Source organism: Maylandia zebra, linkage group LG14 (genome assembly GCF_041146795.1).
Source record: "Maylandia zebra isolate NMK-2024a linkage group LG14, Mzebra_GT3a, whole genome shotgun sequence".
NCBI classification, from domain to species: Eukaryota; Metazoa; Chordata; class Actinopteri; order Cichliformes; family Cichlidae; genus Maylandia; species Maylandia zebra.
The window spans coordinates 30,974,659-30,993,301 of record NC_135180.1 but is presented as its reverse complement, the minus strand read 5'-3'; the positions used below and the strand labels follow the sequence as shown (position 1 = coordinate 30,993,301).

Genomic DNA, 18,643 nt, shown 5'->3' with positions numbered 1-18,643 from the left:
CTACAGTTATGTCACTTCCTCCCCCCACGTAAACATTTGTCATGTCTTACCAGAGGAAATCACACGGGCAACTAGTGACATGAACTAATTGGTTCCAGTTATGCTTTCTTATAAACCATGCCATTAGGTCAGCTTAGATAATTGCCGGATCCTGGAACTGGGACGCCTAAGTAGGATGCAGCTTATTGTTGAATTTCATCGAATGGTTTCCTTGCTTTATGTTGAAATATATTCCTGGAAAATGTCAGTAAGAGGTCACAACTTACATTCATGATAATAATGATGTGCAGATCTGCTATATACAGCACTGCAGACTGTTGGTTTTGCACATAAAGAAACCACAGGGAGACATTTATCAAAAACTCTCCACACTCACCCAACACTTCTTTGTAGATTTTTATAGATCCCCATAAAGCAGCTGTCTCCATGTTTCTGACTCACATTTTGCAAAGCCTTCATTTTTCACGTTGTTTTTTATACACGCCATTAGTTGTTTTGTTGTTGTTGTTGTTTTTTATTTAGGTGCACTTGTTCAGTTATTTGCTAATGCAAATATCTTATATCTCAAATATCAGTTAAGACTATTTAGGCATATATTCATATATGACCTGCTGAAGATCAAAATGAGCATCAGAATGGGATTTTTAGTGACTCTGACTCTTGTTGGTATCAAACAGGCTGCTCTGAGTACTTCACTAACTGCTGATCTACTGAGAATTTTTCAAAAGAAGAAAAATCAAGGGAGTAGCAGTTCTTTGGGAAACTGGGTGAAAAGGCCTTGTTGAGGTCAGAGGAGAATGACTAGAATGCTTCAAGCTGATGGGAAGCCAAATAACTCAAATAACCACTCATTACAACCAACTGAACCTAAGGCAGATGGGTTATAGTAGAAGAAGATCACTCTGAGCACCACTTATGTCAGCTAAGAAGAGGAAACTGAGGCTAAAATTCACACTGACTCACCAAAATTGGACAAACAGAAGAAAGAAAAAATGTTACTTGGTGTGACGAGGCTTGATTTCTGCTATGGCATTCAGGTGGTCGGGTCAAAATCTGGTACAAACAACATGAAAGCATGGATCATGATGTCTGCTTCCAACAGGATAATGCACCATGTCATGAACTCAAATGATCTCATACTAGTTTTCTGAACACTACGGTAAGTTCACTGAATTCAAATGACCTCTGCAGTCACCGCATCTCAATCCAAACAGAGCACCTGTGGGGTGTGGTGGAACAGAGATCGTGCTCATGTATACACAGCTCACAAATCTGCAGCAATTGGGATGCTACCATGTCAATATTGACCAAAATTTGTGAGGAATGTTTTTGGCACCTTGTTGGATCTGGGCCATGAATTAAAAGGCAGTTCAGAAGGCAAAAGGAGATCCAACCCCCTTCTTTAGCTCTTTCAATGTCATGATAGCGTTGCGCATCTAGTTTACTGTTTCCATTTTATTATGTCTTACTGTTTCCTGCTATGACAAGAAACGTATATCTAGTAAAACACCTGCAAAGTCAATGTGCATTTTCGCCTGATTACACTTCTCCTGAAAAGACTAATTTGAACTTGTGAGAGTGGGACAGCTTACACCTTTATCATTCTAATTAGGAGACAGTGGATTAGTTACGTCATTAAGTCCCAGCAAAATGTGAGCAGGGGCCTAATTAGCACGATAACTTAAAGCCCTTATGTGCTGGGTCTGAAACTGTGTTATGTCGTAACCAGCTGCATAACCATATTACTTTGTTCTATTGAGAATATGGTAATATTGAGCTTCTTATGGTATGGTATGAATAGCCAAATCAATAGCTTTCTGTAGCCATGTCAATATGTTGTAAAATGTGACATTATGGGAACAGATCTAAAAATTGAGGGGACATTTTTGCATCCGAAACAGAAGCTTAACTAACATTATAGCATGTTAGCTATATTGCATTTTAGTTGTTGTTGTTTTTTTTTAAGTTTTTTTCTCTTGTATATGTTTTTCAGATTTTTCTCTTCATTTTTTTCATCCTTGGAAAAGGAATGCTTTTCTGAGGGCTGCATTGTACAAATGTACAAATTAGGCATCTAAGATCAGCAGTAGTTTAATTGTTTTATTGTTATTTGCTTATTGGGGAAAAATCACTGTTAAAACTAAGACAAGTAATGAAAATCAAAATGTCTTTTTATCATTATACAGAAGAATAGGCCCAATTGACTTTGAATTTCAATTGGTGGCATCACCTCTGTGCTCCAAACTCCATAAATGCTACATTTTGGCAACTGGGGTGGCTCAAATTCACTGCTTTCTGTTATTCATCTTTCACGTGGGATGTGAGAAACACGCTTTTCAACATCCTGTGAAGGCAGCATTCATTCAGATGCACTTTGACAGATCTGTCCAGATTTGTGACTATGAACACAGCTAGAAACAAGAAAATCAGGACAGTGTCTTGTTTTGTTTTTTTCCCTCCAGTGACAGTACATGAAAGAGCAAGTTGTGAACAGTGACGGTGACTTGATTTTACAGAGACAAAGTAGACTTGACTGGTTTCTAAGTGCTAACATAAGAAGCAACTTGCCCCCAGTCTACTGTTACTGAAGTTACTACATGTTCTGTCTATACTTTACTTTGTGTACTAAATGTGTAACTAATGTGAATTTCTCAGAGCTTTAACCTGTAATTATAATGTTATTAACTATAAACACAAACTATTATACGATTTAATAGTTACTGTAATCAAAAACCCATCAGATGTGCATAACCTCCCCTGGGTTTCTCTTGTAATTATTGTTTGTTAACCTTATATTACAAACCCTCATACTTTCCCAGTAAGAGAAGGACTGGGGACTATTCAGGTCTGTCTGTGTGAATGCGTGTGTAAGAAAAAGGATGATGGATTGCAGGTTTTAAAGTTCTCCATGGATATTGTTTCTACGGCAGTCCAGAAGAAAAAAATAAATACCACAGTGACAATTTACTTGATGAACTACACACTATGCACACTATCTCAGTCCCTCATTTTTCATTTTATGTCACATTTCATTTTGTTTTCACAAAGTTGACTCTGTCTACAATGGTGCATTCCCCTTACTTTTACCTGAAATACATGCAGCAATTCCTTCTAAAATATTGCAATCCACGCTACTTGGTTTATACAGGCAGGTGACAAATTAAAACCCCTGACCGCTACAGTGAAGTGATTTGGTGGCTCTTGGAGCTATTTTACTAAGAGAATCAGGATCCACTTGTCCCCTTAGAGGGAAATCAATACAGAATGGTTGTGAGAGATTAGCCTTTATCCTGTGATGAAACATTTCCATCCCAATGAGTGGTCTCTTCCAGGATGATGAGACTCCAATCTATAGGGGTCACTAAATGGTTTAATAAGTATGAAAATGTGATGTGAATCACATGGAATGTTTTGGATGTATTAGACACATCTTTTTACCACAGTCACTAAAACATAAAGATACTTTCTGTTTTGTTTTGTTTTTTTCCCTCAATTTGCCATTGTCTTTATTCTGATAAAGGTCTCCATCTTTGTTATACTTTAAGCAGGTGTCTCCTGTTTAGACTCAAGGATCAGATAGATCCTTCTCCTTCATGTGCTCAGAAAAAACAAAGAAGGGCATTTAATGTAAACTGCAATGCTTTATTTCTAAATGATAAGAATAAAAAATCTGAAAGCAGACTTTTATTAAGAAGACAATGTACAGTACTGTGGATGGGGTAATTTATTGAAATGCACTGACATACGATGTATATGTTTATACAGTGCTATTGATCATGAAAGTCAATATTGAACCTTTATTCTTCAAAACCGCCTGAACTCTCTTAGATAAGCTCTCCTGTACTTTCTTTAAGTAAGTAGTCTTCATGAATAGTTCTCCAGGCTTCTTGAAGGACATTCAAAGCTCTTCTTTGGATGTTGGTTGTTTTGTTCCATTCTTTGTCAAGATGATCCCACACTGCTTCAGTAATGTTAAGGTTGGAAGTCTGAGGACATCAGCCCGTGGCTGATAGAGGCCCATTATGTGTTTTTCTATCCAGGTATGCATTTCTTCTTTGGGATTATTGTTACGCTGATAAATGAAGTCATTGTCAGCTAGATGTTTTCCAGATGGTACTGCATAGTGGCACTTTTTTGTGTTCCCAATTCTATCAATTTTGACAAGATTCCCAACAACACTGGCTGCAATTCTGCCCAAACAGATGGTTGTAGACACTCATTGTAGTACCTCTTTCTTGACCTCCATATATATATATATATAAATATAAGAACTAACTTCAGGTATGCCCCCCACAGAGCCCAGATCTCAACATCATTGATTGTGTCTGGGATTACATGAAGAGAGAAGGACGCAAGGAAGCCTTCATCCACAGAAGATCTGTGATCAGTTCTCCGGGATGTTTGGAACAATCTACGAGCCGAATTCCTTCAAAAACTGTGTGCAAGTGTACCTAGAAGAATTGATGCTGTTTGGTCACACCACATATTGATTTGATTTAGATTTGTCTTTTGTTAATTCAGTGCACTTTGCTGATTAATGAAAATAACTGATTAACATTTCCATTTTTGGAAGCATTCTTTGTTTACAGCATTTTTCTCGCCTGCCTAAAACTTTTGCACAGTAGTGTGTAATTGTTTTCTACATTCAAAACAAAAACAAATTATTTGTTTTTGTGACAGGCAGCTAACTAAACACCTAAAATACAATTAAAATTGGTTCTTTGCTATGGCACTGGTTCTTCCCTTGCACTGGGTGACTTTTTAATGCTTGAATGATTCATAAGTCAGTGCTGTCTTTTAACGACCTTTGGAAAGCCTGGAGAATTACTATTATTATTTTTTAAAGGCCACTTTAAAAAAATTACAAAAGTCTGACTTCTTGGAACCAAAATATAAAAAAATAAGGGGTGGATCAAGACTTTTGCACAGTACTGTGTGTTAGTCTGATAAAAAAAAAAAATAATAATCATGAATAATGCACATATAAATCTGCATATACATATACATATATTTTGGTTAAAAATCTCATTAAATTGTGCAAACCAGAGTTCTGCTCATTGAAACCACATTTTTTTCCTATGAATTTGTGTTTTTCCCCAATAATGTCAAATTTTCAACCAAACAACAAAAGGAATAAAGAATAATATTAATGAATTCATGTTTTCGCATACTCTCGTACATTTAAATATTTACTAGCCAATTATATTTTGGTGACTCTGAGTAACTGATTCATGATGTAAGAGTAAAAACAGTGGAAGTGAAAACAGTAACGTTTTAGGTTGTACCTAAAAGTATGAGCTATGAGATGTTGTAAAGAGAAATGTCAGGTGATCATTCCCTGTTGCTTTGTCACTTCTCTCAGAAAAATACAGGAGTGTGTGGGATCTGTTCTTATGAATTTAGATACTAATTATAAAGTACAGAGATTTGAAAAATAATCATCCTTTGGGCAGCAGACCTTCTAAGAGGTTTGCTGTCTTAATATTCGACTAGGCTATAAAAATAAAATTTAGCATGTTTCTTTTTCTGTTTGTTCAACACAAAGGTATTTTTTGAAAAAATCAATAGCTAAATTAGTTTACTCAGTGACACGGAAGAAAATGTCATCTTAACAGTTTAAAGTCATGAGTGTCAAAATTCAGCAGTGTTCCTTCCTACTTTTCTTGCTTACTTTGCTTTATGTCAGCGATGAGATCAAAAGTGTTTCAAAATAGAAATGAGAGCAGAACTAATTTTTGTAACAGCAGGTGACCTAGCGTCCTCCTGAATATGAACAGCTTCACATCTTCCATAAATTTTATAAATCTCCTTTTGGGTGAACTCGTGCTGTCTTTGTTGGTCTAATGAACTTGGTTTGATTTTCCTGATGAGAGAGTCAACTGTATATGATTACATGAGGCCTAATTGTTTGATATTATTTCATTCTACTGTATTTTCCATGTTCTGTCTTTAAAAGTATTGGATGCTGCAATGACCCAGTTTCCCAATACTGGCCAATACAGTTTCATTTTTTTTTTCAGTTGACTCAGTTCATCAGTGCTGCTTATGATAGGATCAATAGAAGCGAGGGAGAGGTGAGGTGGTTCACTGGTGTGTGGTGGCGCCACAGCATCAAAGCATTTCAGAGCGGAGTGGTTCGATAGCTTGTTAGTATGCCTGACAATTTCATCGCAAAGTCTGAAATGCAAAAGAAGACACACTTGCTCTAAATTTAAATCTCCCACTTTTTTCAGCTTAGACTGAGTTAAGACTTGCATTGCATATGTACAGTAGTCTTTGCCATAAGAATAGTTATAACTCTGTAACACCCAGCCTTCTATTCCTTTCAGCAAAATTTGCATCTTTTTTCTTCTTCTTTTTGCAGGGGAAGTGAAAAAGGCGGATACTGTATCTTGCACAGCTCAGGTAAGTTTTTGTGAAATAATGCAGTTCACCTTTAGTTCCCCTCTATCCTCCTCAGTCATGTCGGGATTGATTGCATGAGATAGACCTGTTTTTACATTCAAAATTTCATGATCTGGCATACTCAGTGGATCAGTCAGAACCTCAAAGGGGACACCAGGATGAATCCAAGATGAAGAAATGTGAATGCTCCAGCTCTCAGCCTGCCCAAAGGTGCCTGTGGGGAGGGAACTAAATGATCAGTTTTGATATTTTACCAGTTTGCACAGCGTGGTGCTGAACACAAGTGACATGGCCAAAACTACGGCTTCTTAAAATGTCACAATGTCTGAATCCATTTAAAGTCATTTTTCTGCAGCGCTATCCAACTGGGCAGCAGACCTTCTAAGAGGTTTGCTGTCTTGTAAATAACAAAAAAAAGGGAAATTATTTTTTGAATTTTGCTTTCAGTTTTCTGTGCAATTCAGTCAGTGGATGAAACTTTATTAAAATGCATCTGGCTCAAAGTGGTGGCTCAAATTGAGTTTTAGAAGGATATTTATATGTCTCTGTGATGAAAACTTGATATCAAACACATTTTCCTAAGGACTCCAGCTTCAGAAGGCTCCCACTTTACTGTTTTCCAGCTGGTTTGTTTAAACATCCTCTTCTGGTTTGGAAAGAAGCAATTACAATTCTAGCCAAACTGTTACAGCTCTTCTGCTCCAGTTGCTGCCACACAAACCAGCACGAAACCAAACAGCAGGTACTGCTTGTTTAATTACTAGTTTAAATTATACCTAATGGGTATTTGAAGCTGAGAGAACATATACATAATGCAGAAAGAATTGACCCCCGGCCCCTCCAGTTGGTCAGTAGAGCCATGTCTCTCACACTGAATTCATTAACATTAATGCTGTTTTGTTTAATAAAGTCTAGAACAGGAGGATTGACATGTGCAAAATGTCACCTACCTATGAATTCTCCTTGTGTACTCCAAAGACGCACCGTGTAGTCAGTGGATGAGGTAAGCACCACTTGATCATTGTCAACAATGTGCAGGCTGGAGCAGAATAAAGAGACATGAGATGAAATGGGAGAAGGCATTTCTGGAGGAACACACTAAATCATCTACCCTGTTGGTACGTAAGATGGCAGATGCATCGTGGGCAGCTTCTCACCTATACTGATTGTACGTTTAAGCCCTTCCCACATGCAGTCTCTTCTATACTTTGTTTATGTACTGCAGCAGCAGGAAGTTACCGGTAAGCTGTTTCTGTTGCTGCTGCTGCTGCAGCTGCTGCTGACACCTCAGACTGAGAATGAGTGGATTCACTAAGGATGTACCCATGAGGAATTTTAAGCATGCAACTAACTAAAAGTTAAACACACAAAGAGTCTAATTCAGTCAGGTCCACTATAGTCAAAAAAGGGATGGCATTTCCAACTGTAGTAATTTATATTTCATGGCATGGCTCTTTTCTGTGCCTTCCTACACTTTCAAATGGATACATATAAAGCCAGAGCTGGGGAGAGCAGCAGCAAGACCTCTGAGCAAAAAGAGCAGGCACCAGTGATAACACATATGACACTGATTAAGTCAGACACAGCATGAAAAGAGGAGCTGGCCTGGAGGTGGGTTGCAAAGCAGTTTGCAGATACACAGTAAAGCAGACTAAAACATCTTAAATACCATGTCCTATATGAAATGTGTGAATTGGATCCTAGAAGAGTGGTTCGTGTGGGCTGGCACTGATGTCAGCTGCCTGGCTTGAGACTGAGCTTGATTTTGTGACCCACCTGAATTAATGCTATGCTCTATTTCTGTATTTTACATACCCAGTAACTGTGTTGGTGTGGGCACGCCAAAAGGTTTCAGCTAAAGGAATAAAGGAAAAAAAGTGTCCTGATAAAGACAATATCTAAATTTCACCATTTGCCAAACAAAAGAAGAAATCAAAGAAAAAATAATATACTAACCTCTTAGTGATTTCTTCTCAGGGTCTAGCTTTTCCATGCTGTAGACATAGATGTAACCAATTCTGTCAGCCATGTACAGCAGAACATCCTTCTCTGCTTTGGCCAGTTTTGTTATCTTTTGTTGAAATTTGGACTGAAAAGTGCAGATGAAAATAAAAATTGGAATTTACTTAATACTTCTGTACAAATCGATCCCTGATTATTCAAATTCATTATTTGATAATGGATCTCTTCAGCTCAAATGAACAGAAGAAAAGGAACAAAATCAAACAATAACAGTTATCTCCCCCGTCGTGACCAAATGTTACCTTCCCCACCGAGGGACTTAATAGCCTACATTTCACTGAATAACGTTCCTCTTCAAATAATATAACATATACATAATAGAATAAAAGCTGTGTTGACTGTTAACAAAAAATTGCAAGTATGCGACCCATTGATGGTTGGTTAATAAACACAGGTGAAGCCAACAACTCTTTTGATTCGGAAGATTTTTTCAGGTCATTTGTGTTAATATTTTTGTGCTGCTTCTTGTGTTATTTGGGCTGACTTTAGCAGAATTGCTTAGGCACACATTGCATTTTATTTCAGCTTTGAGGAGGTTGGAGAACTGCTTGGATGTCCTCATGTTCACCCACCTCCCAAAGCAAGAGGCCCTGCTTTGCATTACTTAGCTGCAAGGAATGTACCTGGGAGTTTCTTAAAATCTAGAGCTAAGCAAAGAACATGCAGACTATATATTATCTTGATTTTTATTCAGCTGTTTTAACGATAAGAGAAAGAAAATAAGTATTCCTTGATTGCCAAAAGGGAAACAGGAAAACATTGCAGAGTAAAAGATCTTACAGCTTTGAAGCTGCTAACAAACTTTCCTCTGCCGAGCACATTCCAGAGATTTACACAGCCTTTAAGAAGAGAAAAATATATAATTAACATTATAATGGAGGACACTGTAAGGTTGCACAAGTGCAGTCTTGCTTATTAGACCTGTTTATAGCACTGACCTTCGGCCCCAGATGACAGGAGAGCTGTAGTTGAGGAAAGCTCTTTTAAATAGGAATCCTTCAGGAAAACTATGCTTGGAACACTCGTATCCAGACCTAATTGAGAGAGGGAAAATGTGAGGCAAATGCAGTGATTTGATCACATTAAATTTCACTTTGAAGCTCCAAAATCACCTTTAACATCTTGCTGTTCAGCTACAATGGGACTAACAAACCGACACTGTATACGTCCAGAATCCACGTTCCACACTATAATCTCGCCATCAGAGCTGCCAGTGGCCACAAAAGATGGGGGACACTGTGCCATACAAAGGATGTCATCCTTATGGCCATTTTTCTGTAGAGAGGCAAACTGTTAGTCTTGGTACAATTGCAAAAAGATTAATTTGTTAATCCTAAACCCAAAACTGCAGTTCAGTCTGAGTGATTCAGAGTAATTATCCATCTTTACACAAGGTAAAATGCATAGCTTATGGTTATATATATATATATATATATATATATACAACTTCTTCAACAGGTTTGACCAGCCCACAACCCCCCCACCCTCACCTTCACTACAGAGTCCAATCCCCACTCTCCTACCTCCCTCGCTTCCCCCCTTCCTGACACCCCCCTCCTCCAATCCCTCTCTCAGCAGCAAGACATCTCCCCCCCTCCCCTCTTCCCAAACATCTCCCAGTGTCACAGTGGATCAGGTCAGGAGACAACTGAGGAAGCTTCGCCCCAGAAAGGCAGCAGGCCCAGACAAGGTGTGTCCTAGGATGCTAAAGGCGTGTGCTGCTGAACTTGGGGAGCCTCTACAATGAGTCTTCAACCTCAGTCTGCGACTGGGGAGAGTGCCCGCCCTATGGAAGACATCCTGCATCGTCCCGGTCCCCAAAAAGAACCGGCCCAATGAGCTGAATGACTTCCGACCGGTGGCACTGACGTCACATCTTATGAAGACTCTAGAGCGGCTCTTCCTCAACCTCCTCCGATCACAGGTACAACATGCCCAGGACCCACTACAGTTTGCATACAAGGCGGGTGTCGGAGTGCAGGATGCCATCCTGTACCTCCTACACAGAGCCCACTCACACCTGGATGGGGGAAAAGGCACGGTTAGGATCCTGTTTCTTGACTTTTCCAGTGCCTTTAATACCATCCGGCCCTGTATGCTTCAGGAAAAACTGAACAGGATGGCGGTGGACCCCTGCCTGGTGGCTTGGATCTCCGACTACCTCACCGACAGACCACAGTACGTCAGGCTGAAGGACATCACGTCTGACACAGTGGTCAGCAGCACAGGAGCACCACAGGGAACTGTGCTGTCCCCTCTTCTCTTCACCCTGTACACCTCTGACTTCTGCTACAACTCTGAATTATGCCACATTCAGAAGTTTGCAGACGACACAGCCATCATGGGGTGTATCTGGGATGATCAGGAAGAGGAGTACAGAAGTCTGGTGAGGAACTTTGTCGCATGGAGTCACACAAACCACCTGCAACTCAACACCTCAAAGACTAAGGAACTGGTTGTGGACTTCGGGAGGTCTAGAGCAGGTCCACTGCCGGTTCAGATAGAGGGGGAGGAGGTGGAGGTGGTCAACAAGTACAAGTACCTCGGGCTGTGGGTGGACAATAAACTGGACTGGTCATGCAACACAGAGCACCTGTATAAAAAAGCCCAAAGCCGACTGTACTTCCTCAGGAGGCTGAGGTCTTTTAACATCTGCAGGAAGCTCCTGAGGATGTTTTACCAGTCGGTGGTTGCTGGAGTACTTTTCTATGCTGTGGTGTGCTGGGGGAGCAGCACAGCAAAGAAGGACTCATCCAGGCTGGAGAAACTGATCAGGAGGGCTAGCTCTGTGGTCGGCATGAAGCTGGACACTCTGGTGACAGTGGCAGAGAAAAGGACATTAAAGAAACTGATGGACATTATGAACAATGCTGGGCATCCTCTGCACACGGCCATAAACAATCAGAAGAGTCTGTTCAGTGACAGGTTGCTTCTCCCAAAGACAAGAACTAACAGACTTAAAAACTCCTTTGTCCCACACGCCATCAGACTGTTTAACTCCTCTCTGGAGGGGAGAGGGAGGGGAAACAGGAGGACAAAGGAGGGGGCAACAACTAAGCTGTAGTGCCTCTTCACCTCACTGTACAATACCTTTTGTGCAATACTTTTGTAAATAGTCAACAGTGCAATAGACTCAATACTTGAAATGTGCAATTCACTTGTATTTTTATTTTTATTCCTATTTATTCTATTTATCCCCTTCGTATATTTTATTTATATTGTCTCTGTATTTATATATATGTGTGTGTGTATAACTCTGTAACTTCTGTCGGTGCTGTGCTTTTTTGGAAATCGAATTTCCCAGAGGAACCCACCCGAGGGATTAATAAAGTTCTATCTAATCTAATCTAATATTTATGGGGGTGGGTGCGTGGGGGGTATTGTTAACATATATAACAAGTACTATATAAAAATTTAAAATATCATGTCACATTTCACCTCTGACACTTCATTTAAGGGCAATAGACTGAACGGAAGGTCAAAGTGATTGCAACACTATGTTCGATCAGTAAAACAATGTTCTATTTTTTTGGGATTGATAACATATACACACACACACACACACACACACACACACACACACACACACACACACACACAGACAGACAGACAGACAGACAGACAGACAGACAGACAGATAGATAGATAGATAGATAGATAGATAGATAGATAGATAGATAGATAGATAGATAGATAGATATGGAACTATTAATGGGGATTATATACACATACACATATGTTATTTCATTGTATTTCATTATCTACATTACAGTAACGGCTTATAACTACTTAAATACATAACAATTTGAATACATGCACATGTTTCTGAATAAGTACTATTTCTTTTGGAAACCAACCTTTTTTCACTTGATTTTTTATTACTAAACACATTTACTAAACAATGAATCCTACACATGTACTATATACACTGATACAAATCATATACGGGACCTCTAAGAGCTAGCTTGATTAACTTATGTCATTTCTCAGTTCTTTCATATATTAAAAAAAGAAAGAAAAAAGGAAACAAATTACACAACTAGCTCAATTTGAACAATATATCAGTCTTCTCATTTAACTCTGCGTTATTGTGAATACTTTGTAAATATTGCCAAAACAATTCCTGAATCTTATCAGCTTAGAAATGATCAAGAAGTTTGTGCACCTCATGGAATACGTAAATGCCAGAAAGGTCAACTTCTGTTAAGCAATAATTTACAGGAAATGAAAAATCAAAGGATTAAAGAGCTGGGAGGAATCAGGATGGAGAATATTTTGAGTTATTTCAGGCCTAATATGAATGTCAAAGAGCTTTCACTGAAGTCTTGATTTTGCCTAAAATATTCAAGCCAAATATGTCACACATGGATTAGCAACTCATTTGATGTCAAACCCCTGAGCAAGCAGACAAGCCAAACATTAGTCCTGCTGCTGTACTTCACACACTGATACAAAGTGATTCATCTCGTTCTTCATGTGCCTATTTCTCACTGCACTCAACAGGAGGATTTTGCTTGGAGTGATGCTGCCAATGTGTAACTGTATACACCACTAACCGGGAAAAGCAGATGGCATTTTGAACTTGGATTATATTCCGTGCCAAAGTGAAATATTTAGCGGAACTAGGTCATGTTTTTAAAGTTTAATGAGATGCAACACAACACTGACCATCTGGAGGAACTGAAAAATTCACACTGAACTGGAGGCTCAGTGGGTAATGGGGAGGAGAGCAGTACATATAAAACAACCCATTGATCTTCCTCCTCCAGGCCATTAATGAAAAACAATTTCAAGAGAGCCCGCTGTAGATAATCAAAGGGGTCACTTTTCTTCTTGGCCACTGTAATGTAGCCTTTCTGCTCTGTTAATGGGCGTCTTTGAGGGTGAAAGGAACCATGAGGCATAATGAAAGAGATGGAAGGGCATGGGACTTGCTTCATCCAATGAATCATACGGCATTAATGAGAATCAGTTTTTCTCCTGCAGCTCATGTATGCAGAACTGTGTCCCGCTGTCAGAGATAACTCCACCAAATTAGTCAGGTGAGATCAGATGAAACAAAAACTGTAATTTATGAGCTGATATTTGAGGGGGTTGATTACGCAGCTTTGAGAGCACTAGTCACTTTCAAAAAAAATGGAAAGAAATCTGAGCACTTGGCAGTTTTACCTGGTAATGAAGTCAGGATTCGCTTGGTCTGCGGAGGCGATTAAATGTTTAGTGTCCAAAGCAGCATAATTTGTTGTCTCATCATATCCAAATATGATGGTCAATCAAAAGAGATTATGTTGAGCTTTCCTTTTGTGTCTTATAATAGAACAAAACATACTTCGGAATTTTATAACTACATATATGTCTCCAAATGCCATTATATAAGAACATAGAGTCCTTGTTTATTAATACACTAGAAGGTGGTAAAAGAACACATCTTTTCTGATTTTTCATTAAGAAAAGATTGCATTTTAGTGGTATTGCAATAACAAGTGTTTTTTCTTTAATAAAACTCTTGATATAATTTTATGTATACACAAAATAATAAGAAACCTTATAAGACACTGTAATATTGGTGTTCAAGGTCTGCATTCTGGACTAAATCAGTGAGAGAAACATCATTTCAGCAGAATCTCAGATTGTGTGGAACAGAGCGTGCCATGAAATACAAGTATAGGTGACAGGTTAGAGTTCAGCTGCACTGGAACTAAGACCCAAAGAAGTGATGTGAGGACGCTGATGTGTATGGAATAAAATTAGAAAAATGCCAGCATAATTAAGTATTGTCAGACATTTATGAGGACAATTTTATGAGAGGAGTAAAGGTGGAAAACTGAGGAGAGGAGAGTGAGGCGGGAAGGGATATTTCACTGCTTGAGTTTAAAATCTGTCTGCAGGCAATGCTACGCAGCAGGGCAGAGATCAGGGAAGCTTTGTTACCCATCTTTCCCTCTGAGCTTTTCAGCCAGTCAGCAAAAATTATTCTTTGGACTTTCATAAGACTATAGTATTCTTTATATGTCTGTATAATATGAACACAGGGGCAGTAGGGAAGCTTTATTTTCAGTGTTTGTAGGTGCAACAGTGACTGAGGCAAAGCATGGTCAGGACTGGCCCGGCAGCCCCTACTAAATAATGTACAAAGATGATTTGTTCTGTGACAGGAAGGATAAAATGCACCACGGTGGGTTGTGTAGCATTCTGATTACACAGACAAACCTAAGTAGGTACTGAAAAATCAGATGCAGGCTTCAGCTTGTCTAGAAATACAAGAGGTAGGTGTAGCTATTTTCTTTTCCTTAAATATAGCAATGCCACACTGTGTCAATTTTCCGCATTTAAAATTTCACACAAACGTATGACCAGCAAAATGCTGTGGTAGTCCAAGAATTTACACTGGCACATTATGAGAATGCATTACAATTGTTGTATGAAAATCATTTTAATGGTCAATGTGATTCAATGTTTTGTATACAACCAGGTTATAACAGTTATTATAAGATTATGTTCCATGCTATGATCATGTGCATTGATGTATAATCTCCAATGTATATTTAAAACAACACACTGACTTCACAATGATAATCTGACACAATAATAATAATCTGTGATTCAGCTAGATAGACTACAACTCTAGTTTTTTAATGTGTTCCACTAGACTCACTTTGCCCTTTTTTCAATTTAGTACAAAAGCCTGTGCTTTGGCTGACATCAGCTTCACCTAAAATACATGTCACAAAGGAACACAAGCTCACTCAGAGGGCACTAAACACTTTTTTAAAAATGTTTTTAACTTGAGCTTCTGTTGTTAGACTTGTTGTTGTCAAAAGAATATTTGTAGTAGTGTTCGTAATTACCAGATCATCCTGCCATGAAGCCTGTGGCCTCTGGACATGATGAAGATCCTCAGGTATGTCCTGACAAAGTACAGACGCTTAATCAGAAAAACAGGGAGGCATTTTGAATTTTTTATATTAGCAATACCTTTTTTTCCTTCATCTTTAAAACATCCTTTAAGGATAAAACATGTCATTAGACATGGGATTAAAAATGTGCATCATTTTTTCTCCTTCATTTGTCTGGTTTTATAAAACAATTTTAAGAAGGGCATATGTGATATGAACCGTCTTTATTTTCTATTTCAGAATGGAGGTTAGCTGGTAATAACAGTGTAAACAAATCCAAATAGGATGCAACATGATGGAAGGATGGAGGAAAGAAGAAATAATTGGATGGGGATTTCTGAAATACAACTGACAGATAATACCTTGAATTCGTTCATTTCTTTTGTACTCACTGGGTAAATGTCAATCTTCCGGTCCCTTCCCACTGACATCACATAGCTTCAAACATAAATTGCACAAGCTCAGCATGGATTCAAATTTATTCTAAGCCAAAAACACTTCCAAATATCACATCATTACTCACAAATTCCTGTGGACTTGGAGAAAGATGCAGTCACACACCTCACGACATTCACCATCTACAGGGAGAAAAAAAATTCAAAGTAACTTTTCAATGATCAGATAATTTAATGTTTCAAACTTTCTGAGAGAGAAAAAGAAAAAAGAAACCCATGCCTTTCTTTAATGTCTTCAGGCATAGACCATTGTTGAAGTTCCAGATCTTTAAAGATCCATCTCTTCCACCAGTGACGAGTCTGCAGACTCGAGAACATACGATGTGAGAATGGCATCTTATGGCAATGTAATATAAGTATGATAAGGTAGTGGCTTATTATATTATATAAAAGGTGACACTAAATATTGTATCATACCTTCTCCCTTTGGGATCAAATGTCAAACAAGTGATAGAAGACAGTTCGTGAGAGCCACCAAACTCAAAAAGTTGACACCCAGTGTCAAAATCCCAGACTCTCACAACCTAAAACCAGTAACAGCTCAGGTTTATTAAACACTTGATTTTCAGAATATCTAATATGATGGTGGTGTATGTGTTTTAACAGACACTGGAATCATTATTAATAGAATTCCTAAGGTGGTTAACATGTTGCAAAGCAGTAATTTACTCACAGATCCTTCAGTGCAGCTGACTACCTGACGAAACTCCTTACTGTAACCGCAGCACAAAACAGGCTCATTATGAGAAACAGTGAAGTGGCGGTGAAGCCGCTGCCTGACAGAAGAAAAAGATAAGAAGATGAATGAAATGACTAGAACGAGATTAGTATTAAGGAGACACAGTCATCTCTGCAAAAATAAATCTCCTATAAATCTCATGTTCAGAATGAAAGTAGGATTTTAGTTTAAAATCAACAGCTGTATTGAACTTCAGAGCATATTGGATCCCCTCGCTAACTGAGCTCAAAGGCATGACATCCTACCTTAACTTCAGAGGGAGCATAGTCATACAGTCCGCTGCAATATACAGAGACTTCATTGCAGGGGAATATGCGCATGCAGAAATATCACCATGAATCCGGCTTGCTTTGGGGTCTGCTGTAAACAGGCAACACTGATCCTGAAGATGCCAAATCTGAAGTAAACAGATGAACAGCAGTGAAAGACCTCACACTGTTTACTGTTTATGCTTTTAATCACAGTATAAATTATGTCTTATGAGAGAATAAAGTATACTAGAGTTATACATTTATGTGAAAAATAAAGTAAAATATTTTTTACATCTTACATTTAAATACTATGAGTTCAATAGTTCGCAGATTCACTTTTAGTAGCAAAAACCTGAAGTAATCATTTTCTGTATTACTTGATCAGCTTCTCATATTGGTGTGTGAGAAATTGGTGTGCAGGAATTTTGGCCCACTCGCCATTGTGATACCCTGATTACTTTCTTTGTAGATTTGTTGATGTGTCTGGGATAACCGTCCTGCTGCATAATCCACTTTAAGCTTCAGCTGTGAGACAGATGGCCTCAAATTTGTCTCTAGAATACTTTGGTATACAGCAAAATGTATAGCTTACTCTATGACTGTAAGGAGCCCAGGTCTGGTGCAATACAAGCCTAAATCATCACCCCTCCACCACCATGCTCGACTGTTCACATGAGGTGTTTGTTCTAATATGCTGTGTTTGATATTTGCCAAACATAGCATCATTCACTGTGGCTAGAGAGCTCCACTTTGGTTTGGTGTGTACAAGGAACATTATTTCAGATGTCTTGTGATTTGTTAAAATGCAGCTTTGCAATCCTAAACCATGTTGCTGTTCTTTGTAGAAAGAAGAGGCTTTCTCCTAGCAACAAGAACGGTCTTTTTTTTTTTGTTGTTTTGGTTTTTTTAAAATAATTGTACCGTCGTGAACATTTCATATCCTAACTCTGACCTGTAGTTTCTGAGATATAGATTTAGGAGTTTTTCTACTTTCTCTGAGAATTGCATGGTCTGAAGTTGGGGTGAATTTGTCTACTCCTGGGAACATTGATCATTGTATTAACACACAATGATTGCTCCAAATCAGCAAACTCAATGATGATCGGTCAATCAAGTGTGCTTCATTAGCAGCCCAGGCCAACACTAACGGGGCACTTACTGTTTCACAGAACAGCATAGAAACTTTCTTTTTGACGTGACCGTATATACAGGCTTCTATCAGTATTATATTGTACCACTGAATCCTTATTATTATGGTTCATCTGTAATCATCTATCAAGTAATGTGATACAATTGAAACTCACTGTCAAATTTAAAATGTAGTGGACTAAAAAGAAAAGTATAAGTATCCCCACTGGAACATGGTGGCACTAAACTGGCAAAGTTAACCTTATATCAAGTTTTCTAATACTGTTGGAGAAATGCACATGGGCTTGATGACTGTACAATAATAAGAATCACAAATCATTTGTATAATTTGGAAAACATAAAATCACACGTAAAACATAAAAATGAGTCATCAGTCACTTTCACAGTGCAGTCCGTTGAGACAGAGAAGATTTGATTGTCTTCTGAGGAGATGCGGATGGAGATGATAGGAGCAGAGTGGCCTTTCAAAATACCAGTTGGTTTTCTAAAATTGAAATTGAATCAGGTGAAAAAATGATTGTTTTTTAAAAACATGATACTTCAAAGAACAAAATCCTAGTGACTCTAGGTCCCTTACCCAGAATAATGTGGATTCCACAGGCGTATAAGTTTATCCATGCCTCCAGTAATCAGCAATCTGTGCTTCTGACAGAGGTCAAAGGTCCTGACACCTTTGTAGATGCTAAAGACAGTCTGATCACACGATGCCCGGACCTGTGGTGTCCA

The 18,643-nt window shown here is 38.5% G+C and overlaps 1 protein-coding gene and 1 long non-coding RNA gene across 2 annotated transcripts; both read right to left on the bottom strand.

Moving 5' to 3' along the window:
• Nucleotides 1-5,366: 5,366 nt before the first annotated feature.
• Nucleotides 5,367-15,897, bottom strand: wdr95 (WD40 repeat domain 95). Its single transcript, XM_024805075.2, has 10 exons — nt 15,847-15,897; nt 15,716-15,761; nt 15,276-15,335; nt 9,540-9,702; nt 9,366-9,461; nt 9,208-9,266; nt 8,362-8,494; nt 8,221-8,260; nt 7,356-7,444; nt 5,367-6,619 (listed from the first exon to the last, which is right to left on the bottom strand). The coding sequence occupies exons 2-10, from the start codon at nt 15,752-15,754 to the stop codon at nt 6,402-6,404; spliced, it is 897 nt and encodes a 298-aa protein (XP_024660843.2). The 5' UTR covers nt 15,755-15,761; nt 15,847-15,897; the 3' UTR covers nt 5,367-6,401.
• A 927-nt stretch (nt 15,898-16,824) lies between these two features.
• On the bottom strand, nt 16,825-18,643 carry LOC143412469 (uncharacterized). The gene is made up of 3 exons (XR_013092961.1): nt 18,495-18,643; nt 18,296-18,401; nt 16,825-16,914 (listed from the first exon to the last, which is right to left on the bottom strand). It is a non-coding gene; the product is annotated as an uncharacterized LOC143412469 (long non-coding RNA).

Bases quoted from the DNA above. Each gene is read 5' to 3' on its own strand.
- wdr95 (XM_024805075.2), bottom strand. From the start codon at position 15,754: ATGTCAGTGGGAAGGGACCGGAAGATTGACATTTACCCA. The intron at 8,495-9,207 runs GTAAGATCTTTT...TGCACTTTTCAG, and splicing joins TTGTTAGCAGCTTCAAAGCT to TCCAAATTTCAACAAAAGAT. The intron at 8,261-8,361 runs GTTAGTATATTA...TTATTCCTTTAG, and splicing joins TGAGAAGAAATCACTAAGAG to CTGAAACCTTTTGGCGTGCC.